Here is a 22034-nt window from a genome sequence, read left to right on the forward strand (position 1 = left end):
CATTTGTGATTGAAAAGGATTAAAAAATGAACATTAAAATGTTAAGTTTTTTTTTTAAAGCAAACATATAATGTTGAAATAAATCTCAAATAAAAGGCAAATAAATCTGTTTTAACTATTTTCTCTGAATCAATGTTCTGAAAATGTAAAACATAGGCCTAGAGCAGCTTGGGACACTGCTTAAATGGCACCGAATCTGTAGAATTACCCGTGAACAAACATGATTCACAAGCTCAAAATATCAATGGTCTTGATTTGATACCATATTAAAAAAAAAGTATGACGGCTGGTTTTCTTTTTCAGTGTATGATTCACCATACTCGGAGTAAAACATCCGTTTCCAAATTTTCCGTTTTTCTCATGGCTTTTCTCCCATAGAGTTTTGCCCTGCCCCTCCTCTCTTTCCTCCACCGACTAGTGGCGGCTACAATCACTTCCTGTAGCAGAGAGCAATGATGGCGGTCACAAGCTTACGGCTTCTTTTGATAGCAAGTCGATAAATAGAGGCTATTTACCGGCTTTTTCATGGAGGCGAAGAAATCTTGCCTTCCAGTGAAAGCGGGACACATTTAATTTATTGATATTCGTTCAAGTCTATAGTACCAGAGCCTCCTGACTCGTGTTTTCGCTTTCAGACGCTTTATCTCGGCTTGTTATTTTAAAATGGCTCCGGTGCAGATTGGCGCTGATGGCCAACTGGTCCCAGCCGGGGGTCCGACTACAGCACCACAACCACCTCCCCCGGGTGCACCGGCGACTCAAGGTGTTCGACTTAGCCTTCTCATCGAATTCCTTTTGCAGAGGACCTACCATGAAATCAACCTATTGGCTGAGCTGTAAGTAACGTTTTAGGTTCCTGCAGTGAAGTTGGTTCACTTGAGGGAACACGCACGGCCGTGCTCACATTCATTGATTGTTAGCTAGCTGTGAGTTAACGTTAGCTTGCTTGGTTGCCGACTCAGCTAGCTAGTGAGCTAACTTACTCAGAATAGTTGAAACTAACGTGTAGTCCTAAAAACGATACGACTCAATGACTGATGTAAAACAAACAGTTGTAATATTGTTCGCGAAAGTTATCGCGTGACGTTTTTGATTTAAGTGTTGTGCTAGCCACTCATGTTCATTGATTGAATGATAATGGCATGCAATGATCTCATATGCAACAATATGGTAAGAATGTTGCTCATTGGTGAACACAGTTTTTCCTGTGCAATGTATTATACGACTTTTATAACGTTTATAGTAATTGATTTACTTCTTTACAGATCTGTCTAATATCTGATCTACTATAATGGTGTAATGTTGAGGTGCTCATTATAAATTGGTCTTTATTGTGGATCGTGCACATACATTTGATATGATGGTAAAAATCAGTAGATGACAGATGAATGATGTGTAATTTAAGGTGTGGTATATTGTGGTCAAGAAGGCATACAGTAATTGACAATCATTCATGATGTTGTTTTTGAATACCTTTCTCCATGGTCTGTTGTGGCCTGTATTGCTAGGCTAGAAGTAACCCCTGTTCTCTGAGTTGTTCTGTGTTAACACTTATGTTAACAAAGTGCATTATCAGTGCAGTGATGTGGCCTACCCAGGGGTAATTGCTTTTCCGCAGTGTGTCTGCATTATGGGGGCTGTGATTGAATTGTGAGTGGGAGTGTTGTTTACAGAGACCTTCAGCTGAACTGGAATTCAGGCCTATGTGAAGTTCTTTTAAACAAATGGAAAAATCATCTGTCTTAACCCCAATAATGCTATAGGACTATAGCCTAAGCATCTTTTTCACCATTGAAGAATGTTTGTGTGGTCTTATGTGAATTTGGTTCAGAGCTGAATTTTGGCTTGGGTATATTATTGCCATGTTATGACTGCGTTTTTCACATGTGTATTTCTATTGTGTTTTATTTCATACAGTTTGCCCAGAAAAACAGACATGGAAAGGTGAGCTGTGACCCTCACTGACATTTATGTGATCATGTCCATTTCTTTGTATAGACTGTTTATTTTATTTATAACACATTGTTGTTATTGCACACAGGAAAATTGAGATTGTACAATTTGCAAGTCGCACCCGACAACTGTTCGTCAGGCTTCTTGCTTTAGTAAAATGGGCAAGCAATGCAGGGAAGGTGGAGAAATGTGCGGTACGTAAACCCTCATTGTCATTTCATGCAAGTATCTGTGAAATCTGATTATTGGACAGCACAGTTGCATGGCGTGCTTTGCGGTCTCGTCAGGGGAATGAGTCGAATGATAAGACCCTTTTACATGTCAACAGATGATCTCCAGCTTCCTGGATCAGCAGGCCTTTCTGTTCGTAGACACGGCAGATCGCCTGGCATCGTTGGCACGGGATGCCCTGGTGCACGCCCGCTTACCAAGCTTTGCCATACCCTTCGCCATTGACGTGCTGACCACTGGCTCCTACCCACGTCTGCCCACTTGCATCAGGGTGAGTTGCAGGAGTCGGTAATATATCAAAAACACACACACACAAACACACACACACACACACACACACACAGACACATGCACACACTGACCAGTCTCTGGTCTACTCTACTACCAGTACTGTCTGATAAAGATGAAGCCACCCTGTTAATAATACAGTTGGCTAGCTGGTGTAATGTAAGTACTTTAAGTACTATAAGTTCATTAAATAAAAGTCTGGGTAATATTAGGTTTGTCAGTGTGTGGTGTGAGTGGATTTGCAAAGAGTCTCAGGCTGGCAGACAGGAGGCTTTGTTTAGGGACGCTTCACTAAATCTGCCTGAGTGGGAGGCAGCAGGTGGAGTTCGCTTTAATTCATATTAATTAAGCTAATTAAAAAGTGTTGTTGTGACTCTTTGATGACTCGCTCTATCTCCCTATATAGCCTTTTCTCTGTCTCTGTGTGACTCACAGTCTCTCTGTCTCTGTCTGCCTCTTTCTTTCTCTCTGTCTCTCTGTTTCTCTGCATCTTTCTTTCTCTCTGTCTCTCTGTTTCTCTGCATCTTTCTTTCTCTCCCGTGTCTCTCTTTCTGCCCCACTCTGACATCTCACCCACCATGCTTGCTCTCTCCTTCTCTCTCTCTCTTTCGCTCTCTCCCTCTCTCTCTCTTGTCTGTTCCTCCCACACCACAGTGAAGCATTTTTATATTGTCTTTTATATTCTCCCCTCTTTGTATTATTATTGATATTAGTATCAATAATAATAATTATTATATATACAAATATAATTAATTATTAATTAATAATTATTATATATACACATATAATTATTATTGATATTAGTATCAATTAATATTAATGTTATTCTCTGACTGTCTGTTCATAATCAAGCTGACTGCTGAATAGACTTTAAATGCAATGTGTCTGTCTGTCTGTCTGTGTGTCTGTCTTTATGCCTGTCTGTTGGTCCCCTTATCCTCAGGACAAGATCATTCCACCAGACCCCATCACTAAGGTGGAGAAGCAGACCACCCTGAACCAGCTCAACCAGATACTGCGGCATCGGCTGGTCACCACTGACCTGCCCCCTCAGCTAGCCAACCTCACCGTTGGTAAGGACCTTGTCTTGGATCTGCCCCAAAATTGGTTGGGTTTTTTTTTGGCCCATCATGCACCTTTTATGAAAATTGTGCAGCGGGTCTAGGTTTAGTGCATTTCTGGTTCCAAACAAACCAACCACTTCCACTTCCAAACAAATGCTTCTTATTTACAAATTACTCTTTAAGGTTGTTTGAAAATCCGGATGTAGGTGGTCTGCTGTGTCCTTGTGCACATTTCTGAATATGTATCTGTGTGTGTAGCCAATGGGCGTGTGAAGTTCCGTGTGGAGGGGGAGTTTGAGGCCACGCTGACGGTGATGGGAGACGACCCTGACATTCCCTGGAGGCTCCTCAAGCTGGAGATCCTGGTGGAGGACAAGGAGACTGGAGGTGAGTGTGGAGACACACACACACCAGGCTTGTGCAAAATTCCAGAATTGAATTGAAACTCTTAAATTCCAATTCAATTCTTGAATTTCACTTGCATTTCAATTGAGGTAGCAAGCAGGAAGTAGAATTGCAATTCGAATTATGCACAACCCTGACACACACACACACACACACACACACACACACACACACACACACACACACACACACACACCATGCTGTGGAGATTAAGTAACAGACAGGACAAACAAGAACCTTCTTCCAACCCAGCGACACCAACAAGGATCAGTAGAAGTATTTTGGCTGTAGTTTTATATCAGTATGTTTGCTGCTGCCATGCTTTTTGCATTTTAATAGAGCAAAAGAGGACATTTTGGTTGCATACAGTTTGTTCTTGGCTTATGCTGTGTTTTCCTACCTTGAGTAGCTATTTTGAAATGCTAGCTGTTGTACAGCCCTGGTGGAGGAGAAATCAGCAAATCCTTTGAATTCTGTAAAGTCAAAGTCAAAGTCAGCTTTATTGTCAATTTCTTCACATGTTCCAGACATACAAAGAGATCGAAATTACGTTTCTCACTATCCCACGGTGAAGACAAGACATATTTTACCAATTTAAGTCCACAGACAAACATAACATTCAAGTAAACAAAAAAGTAAGTAAATAAGTAAATAAGAGGGCACATATAATAATGAAAAAATAAGAGCAGCAAAATTTGGTTGAAATTGTGCATAGACAGTCATTAAAATATTAGTGCAAAGTCAGGCCAATAAAAGGCTTGGGTAGTTCTGTTTGACCTAAGTAATAAAAGAAAAGTGGCATAGTGGTTGCAAGTTATGTAAGAGCAGCAGAAGTGTTGTGTTTTCAGGATAACAACACCAAGTTGTAAAAGTGTACAAGTGTGCAAGTGTTCAAGTGTGCAAGTGGAGTAGTGCAGGTGGGCCATTGTGGGTCCAATGTCCAGGATGTTATGTAGCTGAGGGTGGAGGGGGGAGAGGAGGGAGAGAGTTCAGCATCCTTACAGCTTGGTGTATGAAGCTGTTGGTGAGTCTGGTAGTCTTGGAGCCCAGGCTTCTGTACCTCTTCCCAGAGGGCAGTAGATCAAACAGGATGGTGAGGGGGTGACTTGCATCACTCACATTTTGGTTAGCCTAAGGGTGAGGTGGGTGGTGTAAATGTCCTTCAGGGAGGGGAGTGAAGCACCAATGATCCCTTCCAGCTGTGTTCACTATGCGCTGCAGGGCTTTTCCTGTTGTATTCAGTGCAGCTTCCGCCCCACACAGCTTATACAGCTGGAGAGGATGCTCTCAATGGTGCCCGGGTAGAATGTGGTCATGATGGCTGGTGGAGCACTTGTTCGCCTGGGAGTTTTCGCGAGGAAGTACAGGCGGCGCTGAGCTCTCGCCAGTGATGCAGTGTTGTGTGGTCCAGGAGAGGGTCTGCACTGATGTGCACCCCCAGGAATTTGGTGCTGCTCTCTCTCTCCACCACAGCACCCGTCGATGGTCAGTGGCAGGTGTTGGGTGTGACCCTCCGGAAGTCAACAACAATCTCTTTGGTCTTGCTGGCGTTCAGCAGGAGGTTGTTGTCCCTGCACCGCGTGGTCAGATGGTCGACCCCTCCAACCTGTGTTGAGTCTACCGTAAGCCCTTGGTGATGAGACCCACCAGAGTTGTGTCGGCCAGCAAATTTCACTATGTGATTGTTGCTGTAGGTTGCAGTGCAGTCATCCAAGGCAGGGTGAAGAGCATGACTGAGACGCAGGCCTGGGGGGGGGGCCCCTGTGCTCAGTGTGATGCTGCTTGAGGTATTGTTGCCAACACGCACTACTTGGGGCCTCTGACAGAGGAAGTCCAGTAGCCTGTTGCAGGAAGTAGGTACTGAGTCCCAGTTTGTCAAGTTTGCAGATGAGTTGTTGTGGTATTATGGTGTTGAATGCAGAACTGAAGTCTATAAACAGCAATCTCACATATGAGTCTCTTTTTTTCCAGGTGGGTGAGGGCTGGGTGGAGGGCAGAGCAGATTGCATCCTCTGTAGACCGCTTGGCTCGGTATGCAAACTGGAAGGGGTCCAGGGTGGGCTCAAAGCACTTCATGATGATGGGTGTCAGTGCCACAGGGCGGTAGTCATTGAAGCAGGATGGAGCAGTTTCTTGGCACAGGGTATGATGGTGGCAGCTTTGAAACATGATGGGATCTATGGCTTGCTTCAGGGAGTGTTAAAGATGTCTGTGAAGACATCCTTAAGCTCCCGCGCAGTCCCTTCAGCGCCACGACCTGGGATGTTGTCTGGACCTGTTGCCTTACGGGTGTTGATTAGCAGCAAGTGTCCCTCTTCCACTGTCGGCAGAGAGGCACAGGGGCTGCTCATGTAGAGGGGGGATGGGTCTTCTGTGGGCAGGTGCTGTTTTGTGCTTCAAAGCCAGCAAAGCGGTTCAGGTTGTTGAGCAGAGGGATGTTGCTCACACAGCTCTGTGGGCGGGCTTGTAAGTCGTGAGGGCCTGAATGCCCTGCCATAGGCTTTGTCCGTTCCTGCTGTCTTGGGAAGTGGGTGGTTATCTTGTGAGTGTATTCCTTTTTGCTTCCTTGATGCCCACGGGACAGGTTGGCATTCCTGTTTTCATGCCAGCTTCATCCCCAGCTCTGTAGGGCTTTGTCTCTGGCCCCAGCAGCCTGAGGACATCCCCTGTCAGCCATGGCTTCCAGTTAGCCCGAGTGATGATGTCTTTTGTGTGGGTCACATCATCGATGCACTTGGTGATGTAAGAGGTTACAGTGTCTGTATACTCCTCTATGTCTGTCGGTTGTGGTAAGTGGCTGCCTGCTTAAACATTTCCCAGTCTGTTGTGTCAAAGCTGTAGCAGTTCCCCACATGTTATGTTTACAAATTAGGGCTCTATCACAGATCTAAGATATTTAAGATATAGCTTTAATCCATTTCAACAGCAGTGGTGTAGTTAGAGAAGATGCTATACAGGGACTCTAGTCTAAAACCCAGTCTCTCTCTCACATGTGCTGCGTCAGAGAAAAATATCAGGAGTGCATAGCCACCCGTTAATTATCCAACACACTCCTGCATCTCCTGCCAGCTCCTGGCTTGCATTACTCCTCAGATGCAGTACGAAGCTGCACACTGATGCCATCCCTGCTGCTGCTGCTTTTGAAATGACAGATGAATTCCGCAGAAAAAGTAGATGATAATAGATGCTCAGTATTGATTTGTGCGTGCGTGTGTGTGTGTGTGTGTGTGTGATTATGAGCGCCTCTGATCACAGGAGCTCTGTAGAGCAAAGCTGCTGGGCTTTTTGGGAGTCTACTGCTGTAATATTAATGTGTGATTAATGAGGCAGGCAGTAGCCGTCTCCTGCTGGCCAGCATGGCACTCCTCCAGAACCCAGAGACTACCCGCCAGGCCCTTTTCATCATCAGAATATCAGTTGGTCGTCATACACACACACACACACACACACACACACACACACACACTCCACACACACAAGCACACAAAGGCAGAGAAGAGAGTTCAGGGCCTCTGAATGTTATCTGTTTACGCTTAGTTGTCGCCTCATTGAAGTGATGCCACTGTTATGTTGTAGTGACCACTTAATCATCTGTGGACTTAACATTTGTAATTAGTGTCTGTGTGTCCTCTTGTGTTTTCTTTTTTGACCCTCTTTCTCTCTCTCTCTCTCTCTCTCTCATGCTTTTGCACTCTCTGGTTCTTACTCTCAGATGGCAAGAACCTTGTGCACAGCTTGCAGGTGAACTACATCCATGAGCTGGTGCAGTCACGTCTGTTCGCCGATGACAAGCCTCTACAGGACATGTACAACTGCTTACGTATCCTTTTCAGAACCCCACTTTACTGTGTGTGTGTGTGTGTGTAAAAGTCAGTGAGGGTAAGGAAAAGAGTTTGCATGATTGAGAGGCAGACTAGAGAGAGACAGAGAATGATTGAAAGAAAGAAAGAAAGAGAGAGAGAGAGGGGGGTTGGGGGGAGAGGTGAGTCAAGCTATTACAGCGACATCTGCGCAGGTGTCCACAGCTAGAGAGAGGCCGGCTGTGAAAAGAGACGGAGTGCCAGAGTGACTGGATGGGCTGTGGTCCAGCAGAGCAGGGGCTGCAGTAAGATCAGTCGCCCTACAGCTCCACTGGAATTCAGCTGCAGTCACTGCATTCCAGAACATCCCTATAAGTCTGTTGGCTTTACACGCCCCCCCCCCCCCCCAAGCATATTAGCATTCGTAGGGAGTCAAAGGAGATCTGTCTTACAACTCTGGACTGTGCTGCCTGAGAGGGTCATGGAACAACCACTGTAGTCGTACAGAGAGAGAGAGTTCAAAATGATTATTTAGAAATAGTAGCTGTTCAATTACTCTTTTGAAAATGCGCCCCAGATAGGTTGCAGTTAGCATCACCATGTCGCCGATGAGTTTCACCTGTCTTGCAGGCAGCATCTACTAGCTCAGTATTGAGCCGTTAGGCAGGTTTGAAGGACTCCGAGGAGTGCTGAAATGTTTGTTGATGTTCCTTTACAAATTAAGCTGCAGTTAGTTACTGCCAAAGTGTGTGGATGAGAATTGAGGCTTTGGGTTGGGCAGGAGTTTGTAGTGGCTGTGTTGATAAGGGTGTACACACACTCTCCTCTCTACTCGTTCCCCTTCTCATGGTGGTCTAATTAAAAGCTCTGATGTGTGCCTCTTTGGTGCTGGCCTGTGAATTCTGATGAGCTGCTGCTGCTGTTTTGCTTCTCTGCACCGCATTGTGCCTGCAGGGGTGTGGAGACGCTTAAACGACTTTAGCAGCGGAAAGGAGAAGACTCCCACCACCATCACTACTTCCTCCCTTTAGTCCTGTGCTCTCAATGCACAATGTTTTTTTGCTCAGTGAAGTGTTGAAAGGCCCAATCCAAGCAGTACTCTGGAACAGGGAAGAGCATGCTCCAGTGTATTTAAGTGGTCTCTAGGTGGTTCTACTGACAATGTTTAATAAATGAATGTGACTTTTTAAGGGTATTTGAGGTTCAACACTCAACAATACATCGTTAGTGGTGGTGTATTTTCCGAAGGAAGTCCTTTACAAGTTTGTTAGGTTCTCCACTGTCTGAGATCCAGCTTTGTCTCCATTGTCTTGCCTTCTTATTGAGACGTTAAGAGGTACTGTAGGTCTATCAGTCTGTCCGTCACCAGTACCATCCTTGACCCTGGTCACTCAGACTCGTTCTGCTTGTCGCTGCAGCTGGAGGTGCTCCACTCGCAGACACTCATGCTGGTGCGAGAGCGCTGGGGAGACCTGGTGCAGGTGGAACGCTACATGCCCGCCAAGTACCTCATCCTCTCCGTCTGGAAGTAAGGGACATCACCAACACCACCACTCTGACTTAATAATCACACAAAAAAACCTCTTGCCGGTCAATTGTCATCCTGTTTCTAATATAGTCTGAGGTTTGATCAATAAAAATATTTAATAAAAAAAAAGAAAAGTTATAACTCACGCTGACTAACAGACTAGCATGGAATATTAATGATATTTTTTATAAATTGATGACATTTATGTGTATAGCTCAAGAACCATCAAAGATCAGACTTATCTTTTTTAACTCTTATTGAAAGCTAGTTTGTGTAAGTGTTCGAAGACAATGTCGACATTTGTCACAAAGCTCATTTCTTTTTTCCCCTCACCTCTCTCCTCAGCCAACAGATTCTGGGCCGAAAGACGGGCACTGCTTCGGTGCACAAGGTCCACATTAAGATCGACGAGAGTGACGGATCGAAGCCATTACAGATATCCCATGAGCCCCCTCTGCCCGCCTGCGACTCCAAATTAATGGAGAGAGCCATGAAGGTGAGCGCACAAATCATCACAATGACTCTATACGAGTCAAGACCTTCAGCCAGCTCTGACAAAATATGGCAGAGTCCAAAGACTGAAGTGGACTGCTGTTAGAGTTTTGTGTATACTCAGATTGAGATGACAGGAGTACAGACCGTTCTGATGCTTGTGAAAGTCACCTTAGATGTATCATCAAGTTCATCAATCAGAAAGTGGAGGCACAGAGAGGTATTGTGTTTGTAGGCACTGAGTCAACTGGTTTACATTTAGATTTGATTTGTATTGAGTCTGGAATCTGGACTTGGACAACTATTGTGCTGAATGTGGAGTTTCTCAAATCTGAATATTTTCTATGTGGCAGCTGTTGTTATTGTTGTATTCCGTATGACTTATTGCCAGCTGTTCTTAAAGTGATGTGGACTTTTTATTTGGCCCCACCTGTTCCTGCAGATTGATCACCTCTCAGTGGAGAAGCTTTTGATTGACAGTGTTCACGCGCGCTCTCATCAGAAGCTCCAGGAGCTGAAAGCCATACTGAAGGGAAATAACCCCAGTGACAACTGTAAGTCTGGTGCGATCCACACACACACACACACACACAAACAACACCACCCTCACACATAGACAGAGATGCACATTCAGATAGATGTTTTTAATAAACTTTAAATGGAAGGGAAATGACCCTAGTGACAACAGTGAGTTCTTCAATCTATAGATGCGCACACACACACACACACACACACACACACACACACACACAAACAACACATATCTCACAAATAGACATATACACCCACTCATATCACCATATTCATATCACTCAATATCTGAATCTCCGTACATGATTACATCTGTTATTGATGTATGCTTACTGTTGGACATCTATTGCTAGGGATGTACCGATACCCATACCTACATCAGGTGTTGGGTCGATACCCATACCTACATCAGGTGTTGGGCCGATACCCATACCTGCCTCAGGTGTTGGGCCGATACCCATACCTGCATCAGGTGTTGGGCCGATACCCATACCTGCATCAGGTGTTGGGCCGATACCCATACCTGCATCAGGTGTTGGGCCGATACCCATACCTGCATCAGGTGTTGGGCCGATACTATGCTCATATTCTTATCTCGCGTTCTCCGATACCACGCACCAATAACCCTTCATTTGACCATTTCGCCTAAAGCATAGTAGCATAGCCACTACCTTTTAGTATCTCTCAAGAGGACGATCATTTCTTCTCATGAAATCAGATTCAATGTCATCTTGCAAAAATAGTCCCAAGAAATAAGAAAATAAAACCTGCCTTCCCATTCATTGTATTTTTATGCTAACCTCATAGTTAGTTTTAGTATTATTAGTATTGGTACCCAGTATTATTGGCAATTACACAAATGTAAATACTCAGTTTGAAAATAATGGGGCATCTCTACTTATTGCATAACCATTTGTATTTCCACACACATATTCACAGATACACACATACATAATCTCATACACACACGTTTTAAAACATTTGAAGAAACGACACGAATAACTGTGTGATGAGTGTGTTTTGGTTGATGTGTGTGTATAACTGTATGGTGAGTGTGTTTCGGTTGACCTGTGTGATGAGTGTGTTTTGGTTGATCTGTGGGTATAACTGTATGGTGAGTGTGTTTTGGTTGACCTGAGTAATGAGTGTGTTTTGGTTGATGTGTGTGCATAACTGTATGGTGAGTGTGTTTTGGTTGACCTGTGTAATGAGTGTGTTTTGGTTGATGTGTGTGTATAACTGTATGGTGAGTGTGTTTCGGTTGACCTGTGTGATGAGTGTGTTTTGGTTGATCTGTGTGTCCCCCAGCGTTCATCGAGACGGCCTGTGTGATGAGTGTGTTTTGGTTGATCTGTGTGTATAACTGTATGGTGAGTGTGTTTCGGTTGACCTGTGTGATGAGTGTGTTTTGGCTGATGTGTGTGCATAACGGTTGACCTGTGTGATGAGTGTGTTTTGGTTGATGTGTGTGTATAACTGTATGGTGAGTGTGTTTCGGTTGACCTGTGTGATGAGTGTGTTTTGGCTGATGTGTGTGCATAACTGTATGGTGAGTGTGTTTCGGTTGACCTGTGTGATGAGTGTGTTTTGGTTGATGTGTGTGTATAACTGTATGGTGAGTGTGTTTCGGTTGACCTGTGTGATGAGTGTGTTTTGGCTGATGTGTGTGCATAACTGTATGGTGAGTGTGTTTCGGTTGACCTGTGTGATGAGTGTGTTTTGGTTGATGTGTGTGTATAACTGTATGGTGAGTGTGTTTCGGTTGACCTGTGTGATGAGTGTGTTCTGGTTGATGTGTGTGTGTCCCAGCGTTCATCGAGACGGCCCTGCCCACGCTCATCATCCCTATTCTGGAGCCCTGCGGGCGATCAGAGTGTCTCCACATATTTGTTGATTTGCACTCCGGAATGTTCCAGCCAATGCTCTACGGACTTGGTAAGTTGACGCAAATTAGCCAAGTAAACTGCGACCTTTAAGGATCACTCTGTTAATTGCTAGCAAATTTTACAAAATGCAGCTCTAGTCATGATTGCAGTTTTGAAAGGTCCTTCAACCCGAGATGGTTGTTTCTTTTTGTCATTAACTGACCAGCTCTTTTACTGATCTTCTCTACTCCAGATCAGTCCATGCTGGATGATATCGAGAAGACCATCAATGATGACATGAAGCGCATCCTCACTTGGCTTCAGCAGCTCAAGTAAACACACACACACACACACACACACACACACACACACACACACACACACACACACACACACACACACACACACACACACACACACACACACACACAGGCATCATTTCACTGTCCAGTGCTTTTATTTCTAATTGAGCAAAAAAGGTATGCAGTCATTCCCAAAGGAGAAGGCTAAATTCAGGCCTGTGGCCAACGCTTGTTCTCTGAATGTCCCCTGTCCGCTCATCCACAAGGTGTTATTATTGAATTCGCAGCCTTAATGTGTTGCAGACATTTTATTCTGAAGGCCCCATTTATCACCTCTTTATTTCTTGCTCGTTTGAGTTAGTCAGTGTGTAAAATTGTTCCGGGGCGCTGACATTTCCAAAGTGCCTCCAGCCCCAGAATAGATTGATTCAGCCAGTATGACACCAGTAGTCCTGACAGGTGGTTATCTTTGATTAAAGTCTAGCACCTGCACAAGCCTGTCCTAAACAGAACGAGCGCTTTTTCACTGCTGGACGTTAAAGCGAGCAACCTTTCTTCACGACCATTAGGCTGCTATCGTGTGTGTGTGTGTGTGTGTGTGTTGACGCGCGCATTTCAGCAGCTGTAGTTATGATGGAGAATATCTGCAGTCGCAGTCTTTATGCTTGGATGCTTAAGTGTTGATTAGATTTGCTTGTAATCAATACTGATACCTTGTATATGTATGAACATGCATCTTTTGTGTGTGTGTGTGTGTTCAGGTTCTGGTTGGGGGAGCAGCGGTGTAAGCAGTCTGTGAAGCACCTCCCCACCCTGTGCTCAGACACACTCCACTTGTCAAACGCCGCCAATCATCCAGCAGGCAGCCTATCGAAACACAAGCTCTTTATCAAGATGACCCGCCTTCCTCAGTATTACATAGTAAGAATAACACCTCCCCTAGCAGCTTATAGATAAAACAAACTGTATGCAATTAATCAATGATAGATAGATAGATAGATAGATACTTTATGGATCCCCAGGGGAAATTCAACTCAATTCAATGTTGAGTTGTTATACAGTATATTAAGTACGTGGAATGATTTGGATACTTGTTTTGTTTTGAGCTGATCTGTCTCTATATGTGTTGCAGTATCAACAATTTCAACAGCAGTATAAAGGGTTGTCAGATGGTAGACATGTCTAGTAGTAGTTTAGCTGTAACCAGTCTAAATGTCCCTATTGATTAGTATGATTGATGTAATGCTTGTTTTCTGTGCTCAGCCTGATTATGAGCACTCCCTGACCCGTCTCTCTGCTGCCCCCGTCAGGTGGTGGAGATGTTCGACGTGCCCGGCTGCCCCACAGAGTTAGAGTATAAGTATTACTTCCTGTCCGTGGGCCAGGAGGACAGCGGTGAGGATGGACTGCCCTGTGCCCAGCTGCTGCAGCAGTTCAAGCCCAACCTGGAGGAGCTGGCTCAGGACCTCTCGTCCAGCAGAGCACTGCGGCCAGGCACCAAGCGGAAAGTAGGTGGACCGGAGGCTTTACACGTAGGGCCGTCCACACACATGCACACACATGCACACCATGAAATATATATACACACACACACCATATAGAATTTAGTATCTTATCAGTGTCACACACACACAAGAGGAAATTTTCTGTGGCTTGCTGTGACGTTTATTTGAGAATATGTAATAGCAGACAGACTGTTCCTTGAAGACGTTAAACTTTAGTGAGGCCACCATCACCAGCATCTCATCAGTATTTTATACCAGGAGGAAAACCCTCACCTCTTACACAGATATTGATGCAGGCCGGTGCACGCACACACTTATCCAAACTGGCTGTAAAACTCATTTGAAACTAGCCTAACAGCAAACCAAACTCTTGTGAAGGTGTTGATCTTTAAATGTTCTGTAAATGTTGCCCACTGGGCTGCTAACACCTCACTCTCTGGCCAGGAATAAAGGAGATCTGTGGTCTCGTACTGTCATCACCATGTGTGCCCCTAGTGTTTAAATGTTTCTGCGGTCTGGTGGAGAGCAGCATTAAGTAGCTCTAAATGTGTTTCTGTGCTCTAAATGTGTTTCTGTGTGTGTGTGTTTTTCTCTCTGTGTGTGTCTGTGTCTGTGTTTCTGTGTCTGTGTTTCTGTGTATGTGTGTGTGTCTGTCTGTGTGTGTGTGTCTGTGTGTGTGGCAGTTGTCGGGGGAGCAGGGAGCTATCGAGCCCAAGAAGCCCAAGCGCTCGGGGGAGATGTGCGCCTTCAACAAGGAGCTGGCCCATCTGGTGGCCATGTGTGACACCAACATGCCGCTTATCGGCCTGCGCTGCGAGGTAAGGCGTCCGTCTGTGTTTGTGTGTGAGAGATTCAAGAAAGGGTTTAAATTCAAATTGTCTTCTACATCTATTCAATTTGGCTCCTACAGTAGATTATGTCATTTAACACTGATCGAGGATGTAGCCCATCTTCAGATATTTAGATGTTCTAATTATGTCAATAAATCATATAACATCAAAATGAAGCAAATGTCATGATGAGACAATACAAGGATACAAGGAAGTTTATTGTCACATGCATATAGTTACTGGAAGAAATACAGTGGGTCTGGTTACCTAGATTAATGGGGGCAGTAGAAAGGGCTAGCATAAGAAAGGTGGGGGAGGATTGGGATTGGGCGGGGGCATCAACAAGGAGCACCCAAGAGCAACAGGGGCAAGGAAAAACTCCTTTACCAAGGAAGAAACCTTGGGCAGATCCACGGCTAACCCAAGGGGCTAACCCAACTGCCAGGGGTCTTGGTGTGTGTGTTGGGGGGGATGACAGGGGAGATGGGATAGTGTGCTGTGTATGTGGGGAGAGGGCAGTGTGCAATATGTGTGTTGGAGAAGCTTCCTCATGAGACAATGTGCTGTGTATTGGGGGCAGTGTGCTGTAAGTATGTTGGGGATGTGTGTTGGAGAAGCTTCCTGATGAAATAATGTGCTGTGTATGTAGGGGAGAGAGGGGGGGGGGGGGGGGTACTGCAAGTATGGTGAAGGGACTTACTATTGCAGAGTACTGTATGTATGATGTATGTGAGTGATGACAGTGAAGATGTGTGTGTGTGTGTGGGTGTGGTGGAGCAGTGAAGTGTGTGTGTGTGTGTGTGTGTGTGTGTGTGTAGTGTGTGTGTGGGTAGGTGGGGGCAGTGTGCTGTAAGTATGTAGAGGATTTGTGTTGGAGAAGATCCTGAAGACAATGTGCTGTGGATGTAGGGGGGCAGTGTGCAGCAAGTATGTAGAGGAGGCTTACTGTAGCAAGCAGTGTGCTGTATGTATGTGAGGTGATGACAGTGAGGATGTAAGTGTGTGTGTTTTTTGTGTGTGTGTTGGGGATGGGGGTGGGATGGGGGGGGGGGGCAGAAAGGCTAGGCAATCAATCATGGGTAGATAGATGGAGGAGAAATCAAAAATAAAACAAAAATAATAAAAAGTTCTATGGAGATGTGCAAAAGTTGGAGAAAGTCAGATGTGTGTGTGTGTTTTGACGTGTGATGAAATAAGAAAATAAATAAAAGGTCTCATCACGGGTATGTTTCACTGCACACTTTCTGGTCACAGTAATTATTTGTGTATTAGCTCTCCTTTCTGTTTCCTGCTCTCAGCTGTATAGGTCATGTCCTGTTTAGATGTTGTAATCATGACAAATCTTCTAAAATCAAAATGAAGCAAATTAGTCATTGGTACAAGTCACTCTATCCTTGTGTTGTAAGGGTTGTGGGCTAGTGTGTGTAACACGGGTCACTCTATACTTGTGACTTAAGGGTTGTAGGCTAGTGTGTGTACTGAGTGTATCCTGTGTTCTGCTCTCTCAGCTGACCAACATGGAGGTTCCTCATCAGGGCGTTCAGGTAGAAGGAGACGGCTGCAGTCATGCCATCCGCATCCTCAAGTGAGTCCCTGAGGCGCATGATGGCCTGGCAACATTTCAGTCACACATTGTCTCTAAATTCAGTAGATTAGAGAAAGTAAGGGCCCATCCCAATACCTCCCCTACCCCTAGATTTTTGCCCTAACCCTCGTTTTTGCGCGTGCATGTGTAGGGGTAGGGTGTCTCATTACTTCAGGGAGCAAGGGGAAGTGCTGTTTTCCCCTTAAAATCAACCCTCAAAATATAGCCAGGACCGATGCAGGCTTAAAACGAAGTGGGAGATGAAATTACCCAGGACACCGTGCGAGCTCAGCGAGCCAGCCACATTTTTTATATATTTTCGCAAATAAGCATATTAAAATTCGAAATATGTTGGAATAGGTTAGTTTGATGCACATCCAATGGACTGTTGAGTTTTGAACACTAATGTTAGAAAATATCTCACAAAGCTATCTGATTATGTTCATGATATCTGCTGAGTGCTTTGAGAGAGTCTGCCCATCAAATAACGTTATATATCTGATCTGGGTAGTTTTGTCAATATTTAGGATGCGTGTTCCGGCGTTCACATGAACACGAATATCTTTGTTGATTAACCAGACGTAGATAAACCAGCACAGCGCACACAACAATGACCGCTGGAACCGGCATGTTCCTGAATGAAAATAGTAGCAGGCTACTACCGGTAGACATGTCGGTGCTGTGCGTGACGTAGGTGAGCACGTTTGCTACGCTAACTTGCATATAGTGGTGTCCCAATTCATAGGGAAAGATCTTCACCCCCACTTCCCTTGTCGAGGGGACTTTAATGTTGAGGGCAATCAAAACCAAGTGGAAGTTTTAAGCAGGGAGAAATGGGACGGGCCCTAAGACCCTTATCAACAAGTGATGGAAATAAACATTAAATCTCATACAATATACAACAAATATCTCACCCTCAGGTACCAATACAGAATTCTTTTGAAAATTCAAAGAATGTTTAACATTTGTTGGAAATTTACAAAAACAAATAATGTTTTTATTCTTTAGGGTTCCTCCCAGCAAAGGAGTGTGTGAGGAGACCCGAAGGCTCTAGAACGTTCTCTGCTGGACTGCACCTTCAGGCTGCAGGGCCGCAACAACCGCACCTGGGTGGCCGAGCTCGTCTTCTCCAACTGCCCCCTGACCAGCACCTCCATCAAAGAGCAGAGTACGCATCAACCCACACTTTCCCAACATGCTACCTCTACTTTAACTCTTTTCACTCTAGGCCAGCGGATCCCAAACTTTTTTTTCTGACGTACCACCATCTACATCGGCTCGCGAACCCCCACCATCCACCAGATAAAAATTTAACACATTCTATTGACGCATTCCAGGCATCATGTTTAATTAGCCGCCCTACATGATTTACAAATAAGCAAAATGTGCAACAGTGGGGTATACTACGAAACACGTTAGACATATCTAGGCTATGTAGACATATCGAGGCTTCACAAAGCCTTGACTCAGGGGCATACGTTAAGTGACACTACGATAGCAGTTATGTGATATATTTGTCAAACTAGGCTTTCAGCTCAGATCTGTGTGCGTTCTCGGTGTTGGGAAGATGTTGGCCAATCTGAAACGTGGAGAAGCACAAGACTGCCTATATTTAAAAACAATTACTTCCGCATTTACGAGCTATAGTGTAATCTACACTGCGGTCATTTTTAGTGTCTAACCTATAACATCAAATAAATCGATTGGCATCAGTTGTTGTATGGTATGCACGTCCATAGTGGGATATTTGCACGCACAACACTATTAAAGCGCATACGATATCCAAAATGTGGATATCGATATCCAAGTTATCAAGCCACGGCAGGATATGACATCACACTGATCGGACGAGTGTAACTTGTTTTTGATTGCCCCAGCTCTCCTGTGCCTCCAGCCCTGTACTTGTTTTAGCTCTACTGGGCTGACATTTTCCTGGGAAATCCCCAAGTATTTCTCAGCCATTCAGATCTCCAACACAACCTTTCTTTCCTTGTCTACTCTGACTGTCTTAGGTAGTCCTATAAAACCTAAAAACCCATGGGCTTACTACTAAACCTCTGCTCAAACAGTCCTTTAAAACAGGTGTTCTTCCTGTGGTTTGGCAGAAGATTTCTTGAACGCGTGAGTCAGACACACATAAAGACGGAGGGTTTAGTGTCTTTGACCAGTTGTGACTCGTTTACACAACTGACTCACCTGGTGCTTCTCATCCATCCACATTCTGTGGTTAATTTAAATGAGGACTCTATGCTCTGGGAGCATACTGCACTAGCAGTAGTATGATTTTAACACAGGTGTTCATATATTTGTGTGTGTGTGTCCATGTCCATAGCGTCAACACGACATGTCTACCTGACCTATGAGAACCCACTGTCGGAGCCAGTGGGGGGGCGCAAGGTCGTGGAGATGTTCCTGAATGACTGGAACAGCATCAGCCAGCTCTATGAGTGTGTGCTGGAGTTTTCCCGCTGCCTGTCAGGTATGTGAGTGTGTGAGAGAGAGAGAGAATGTGTGTGTGAACCCTTGTCCCCAGGCCTCATACTTTTGTGTGCGTTTGCTCACCTGGTGAGTTCCCACGCTATGTGTCATAGTATTTGTCTATGTGATGGTGTGAGTGTGTGGGCTTATGTGTGTTTGTGTTTACTTGTGTTAGAATGTGTTAGTCTCTCTCTCTCTCTCTCTCTCGTGCCTGCACTGGTTTAGTGTGGTGCTGTGGGTATGCGTCCTCTTGTGTGTGTTGATCGCTATAAACACTAAAAGCATAAAAATCAGATTCACACCCTGGCACAGCAGCAGCGCTCTAATGTAACCAATCAGCCAAAGAGTTTCATTTTCTATGGTTCATTTAGTTTAGCGCTGCAGCAACAAGACAAACATTGCTAATGAGAGAGGCACGCTAATGGGATTTAAGTAGCATTACGCAGTCCCCCTCCAAAGTACAAAGGCATATTAAATCATCATGATGTTTGATACAGCACTACATACAAATCCTCGGTGTGTCATTTTTGTTGTAGAGATTTATTATATAGGCAAAGGGGTTTAATTACACCGCATTTAATTCATTTTATTATGAAGTTTTAGTATAAAACATGAATATATTGAGTACTGTGCTGGATATGATTACGTGTGTGTGAGAGTTAGGATCAGTCAGGTCTCTGTACTGACCTGTGCCGTTGTCCCTGCAGAAATGCCCTCCTACCTAAGTCTGTTCTCAGAGATTCGGCTGTACAACTACCGTAAGCTGGTCCTATGCTACGGAAACACCAAAGGAAGTTCGGTGAGTTGAATTCAGGAATAAAGCCCTGAGACACACACACACACATGCTTATCTTCAAACCCCAAGAGGTGCAAAATGCAGTTCACACAGTCTCTATATGAACACGTACTGTATCGTGATTTTCTTTTGCGAACAGCTACTTTACCCACACAAGCAACTGGGTGTTGACCACACACACACACACACACACACACACACACACACACACACACACAGAGAGAGCAGCTGAGCTGTGGCACTAGAGTCAGACCACATGCTCCCAGTCAGAGGAAGGTTCCAGAAGTAAGCACAGAGGCGTCTTTATGGCGAGAGAAGTAAGCACAGAGGCGAGGCAGACACGAAAGAGATGCTCCACAAAGCCACCTCTGTGCTCGTCCCTCCTCAGTGTGCCTACTGACACCTCTGTGCACATACACATACCCCCACCCACCCACACACACACATGCACATACCCGTCCCCCCCACACACACACATACCCACCCACCCACCCACACACACACCATACCCGCACACACCATACATATACACCATACATATACACTATACATACCCCACACATACCCACACATACCCCCACACATATCCACACATACACATACACACACATACCCACACACACACATACCCACACACATACACATACACACACATACACACCACACACACACATACCCACATACACACCCACACCCACACAGCAGCAGCCTGCCCAATCAGAACTAATGCTTTTCATTTGGGTCTTTTTTTATAGCCCTGTTAAATATTACCGCTAAAAAGATAAGTGGACACTGAACAAGACATGAGGAGATGATATTGATTTTTTTAAATCATGTCTAGGCAGTTGGTGAAGCAATTTAACTGCCTTCATGATGCATCTCCCTGTGGGCTGCAGTTATTTGTCCTTTTTAATCTCTCTTGTCTTTCTTTCTCTTCCGCTGTCTTTCTTTCCATCTCCCCCATCTCCTTCTTTGTCTCTTCCTCTTCCTCTATCCCTTCCTCCTTCCTGGGCGCTGTGTGGTTCTTTCATCCCTCCGCGGTTCTCGGCCCAATCAGGTGACGATCCAGTGGAACTCTCGGGACCCAGCGGTTCCACCTGTCCCTGGGCACCGAGGGGCCCAACTCGGGCTGCAGCAACTGCCACAACATCATCCTGCACCAGCTGCAGGAGATGTTCAACAAGACGCCCAACGTGGGTGCAGCTCATGCAGGTACCCCCCCACCTCACCTCCTCAAGACCACCTCCACATCACCTCTACCTCACCTCCGCACCACCTCCACACCACCCCACCCCACCCACACACATACATACACATACACACACATACACACCACACACACACATACCCACATACACACCCACACCCACACAGCAGCAGCCTGCCCAATCAGAACTAATGCTTTTCATTTGGGTCTTTTTTTATAGCCCTGTTAAATATTACCGCTAAAAAGATAAGTGGACACTGAACAAGACATGAGGAGATGATATTGATTTTTTTAAATCATGTCTAGGCAGTTGGTGAAGCAATTTAACTGCCTTCATGATGCATCTCCCTGTGGGCTGCAGTTATTTGTCCTTTTTAATCTCTCTTGTCTTTCTTTCTCTTCCGCTGTCTTTCTTTCCATCTCCCCATCTTCCTTCTCTTTGTCTCTTCCTCTTCCTCTATCCCTTCCTCCTTCCTGCGCTGTGTGGTTCTTCATCCCTCCGTGTCTCCGCTCCAATCAGGTGACGATCCAGTGGAACTCGGGGACCCAGCGGTTCCACCTGTCCCTGGGCACCGTAGGGCCCAACTCGGGCTGCAGCAACTGCCACAACATCATCCTGCACCAGCTGCAGGAGATGTTCAACAAGACGCCCAACGTGGTGCAGCTCATGCAGGTACCCCCACCTCACCTCCGCACCACCTCCACATCACCTCTACCTCACCTCCGCACCACCTCCACATCACCTCTACCTCACCTCCGCACCACCTCCGCACCACCTGCACACCACCCCACCGTGTGCTCCCCCCCGTGGCGTTGTTGACGATTCATACTGTTTTTGTTTACTAGTGCCGTATTTCACAACGTTACATCAACCTTTCCCACCAAGACCGGGAGAACAAAGAATGTTATTTCTCTCTGTGTTCTTAGAAGAGTAGGCGAAGGGCCCCTCTAAACCCTTAACTGTCATTGGGAAAAAGAATCATTGGTGGTGATAAATTATAAATTCATGACATGAACTTAATGAAAAGTATATTTCTTTCTCAAAATTGTTTTGGTGTTTACTGCAGCTTCACTTCAGACAGATGTTTTTCATGTGAAGCAGCTTTAGTCTCAAAGGTCCTAAAAAGTTTGGTCTTCAATTGAGTGCATAAAGCTTTCTTCGCTCCGTAGTCTG

General features: G+C 45.1%; 1 protein-coding gene across 1 annotated transcript in view; it reads left to right on the top strand.

The window, feature by feature from the left end:
* The first annotated feature begins 425 nt into the window (after window positions 1–425).
* Window positions 426–22034, top strand: part of med14 (mediator complex subunit 14) — a 37276-nt gene continuing 15667 nt past the window's right edge. Inside the window, 21 exon segments of the mRNA XM_048239701.1 lie at window positions 426–836; window positions 1918–1944; window positions 2042–2147; window positions 2282–2455; window positions 3416–3545; window positions 3795–3923; window positions 7654–7761; window positions 9137–9269; window positions 9615–9765; window positions 10204–10315; window positions 12102–12227; window positions 12411–12489; window positions 13221–13380; window positions 13770–13967; window positions 14648–14782; window positions 16303–16379; window positions 17388–17419; window positions 17422–17547; window positions 18712–18858; window positions 19565–19656; window positions 21381–21533. Of these exon segments, the coding sequence (XP_048095658.1) occupies window positions 664–836; window positions 1918–1944; window positions 2042–2147; window positions 2282–2455; window positions 3416–3545; window positions 3795–3923; window positions 7654–7761; window positions 9137–9269; window positions 9615–9765; window positions 10204–10315; window positions 12102–12227; window positions 12411–12489; window positions 13221–13380; window positions 13770–13967; window positions 14648–14782; window positions 16303–16379; window positions 17388–17419; window positions 17422–17547; window positions 18712–18858; window positions 19565–19656; window positions 21381–21533 (2568 nt within the window). The 5' untranslated portion in view covers window positions 426–663.

The sequence above is a fragment of the Alosa alosa genome, chromosome 3 (genome assembly GCF_017589495.1).
Source record: "Alosa alosa isolate M-15738 ecotype Scorff River chromosome 3, AALO_Geno_1.1, whole genome shotgun sequence".
NCBI lineage: Eukaryota > Metazoa > Chordata > Actinopteri > Clupeiformes > Clupeidae > Alosa > Alosa alosa.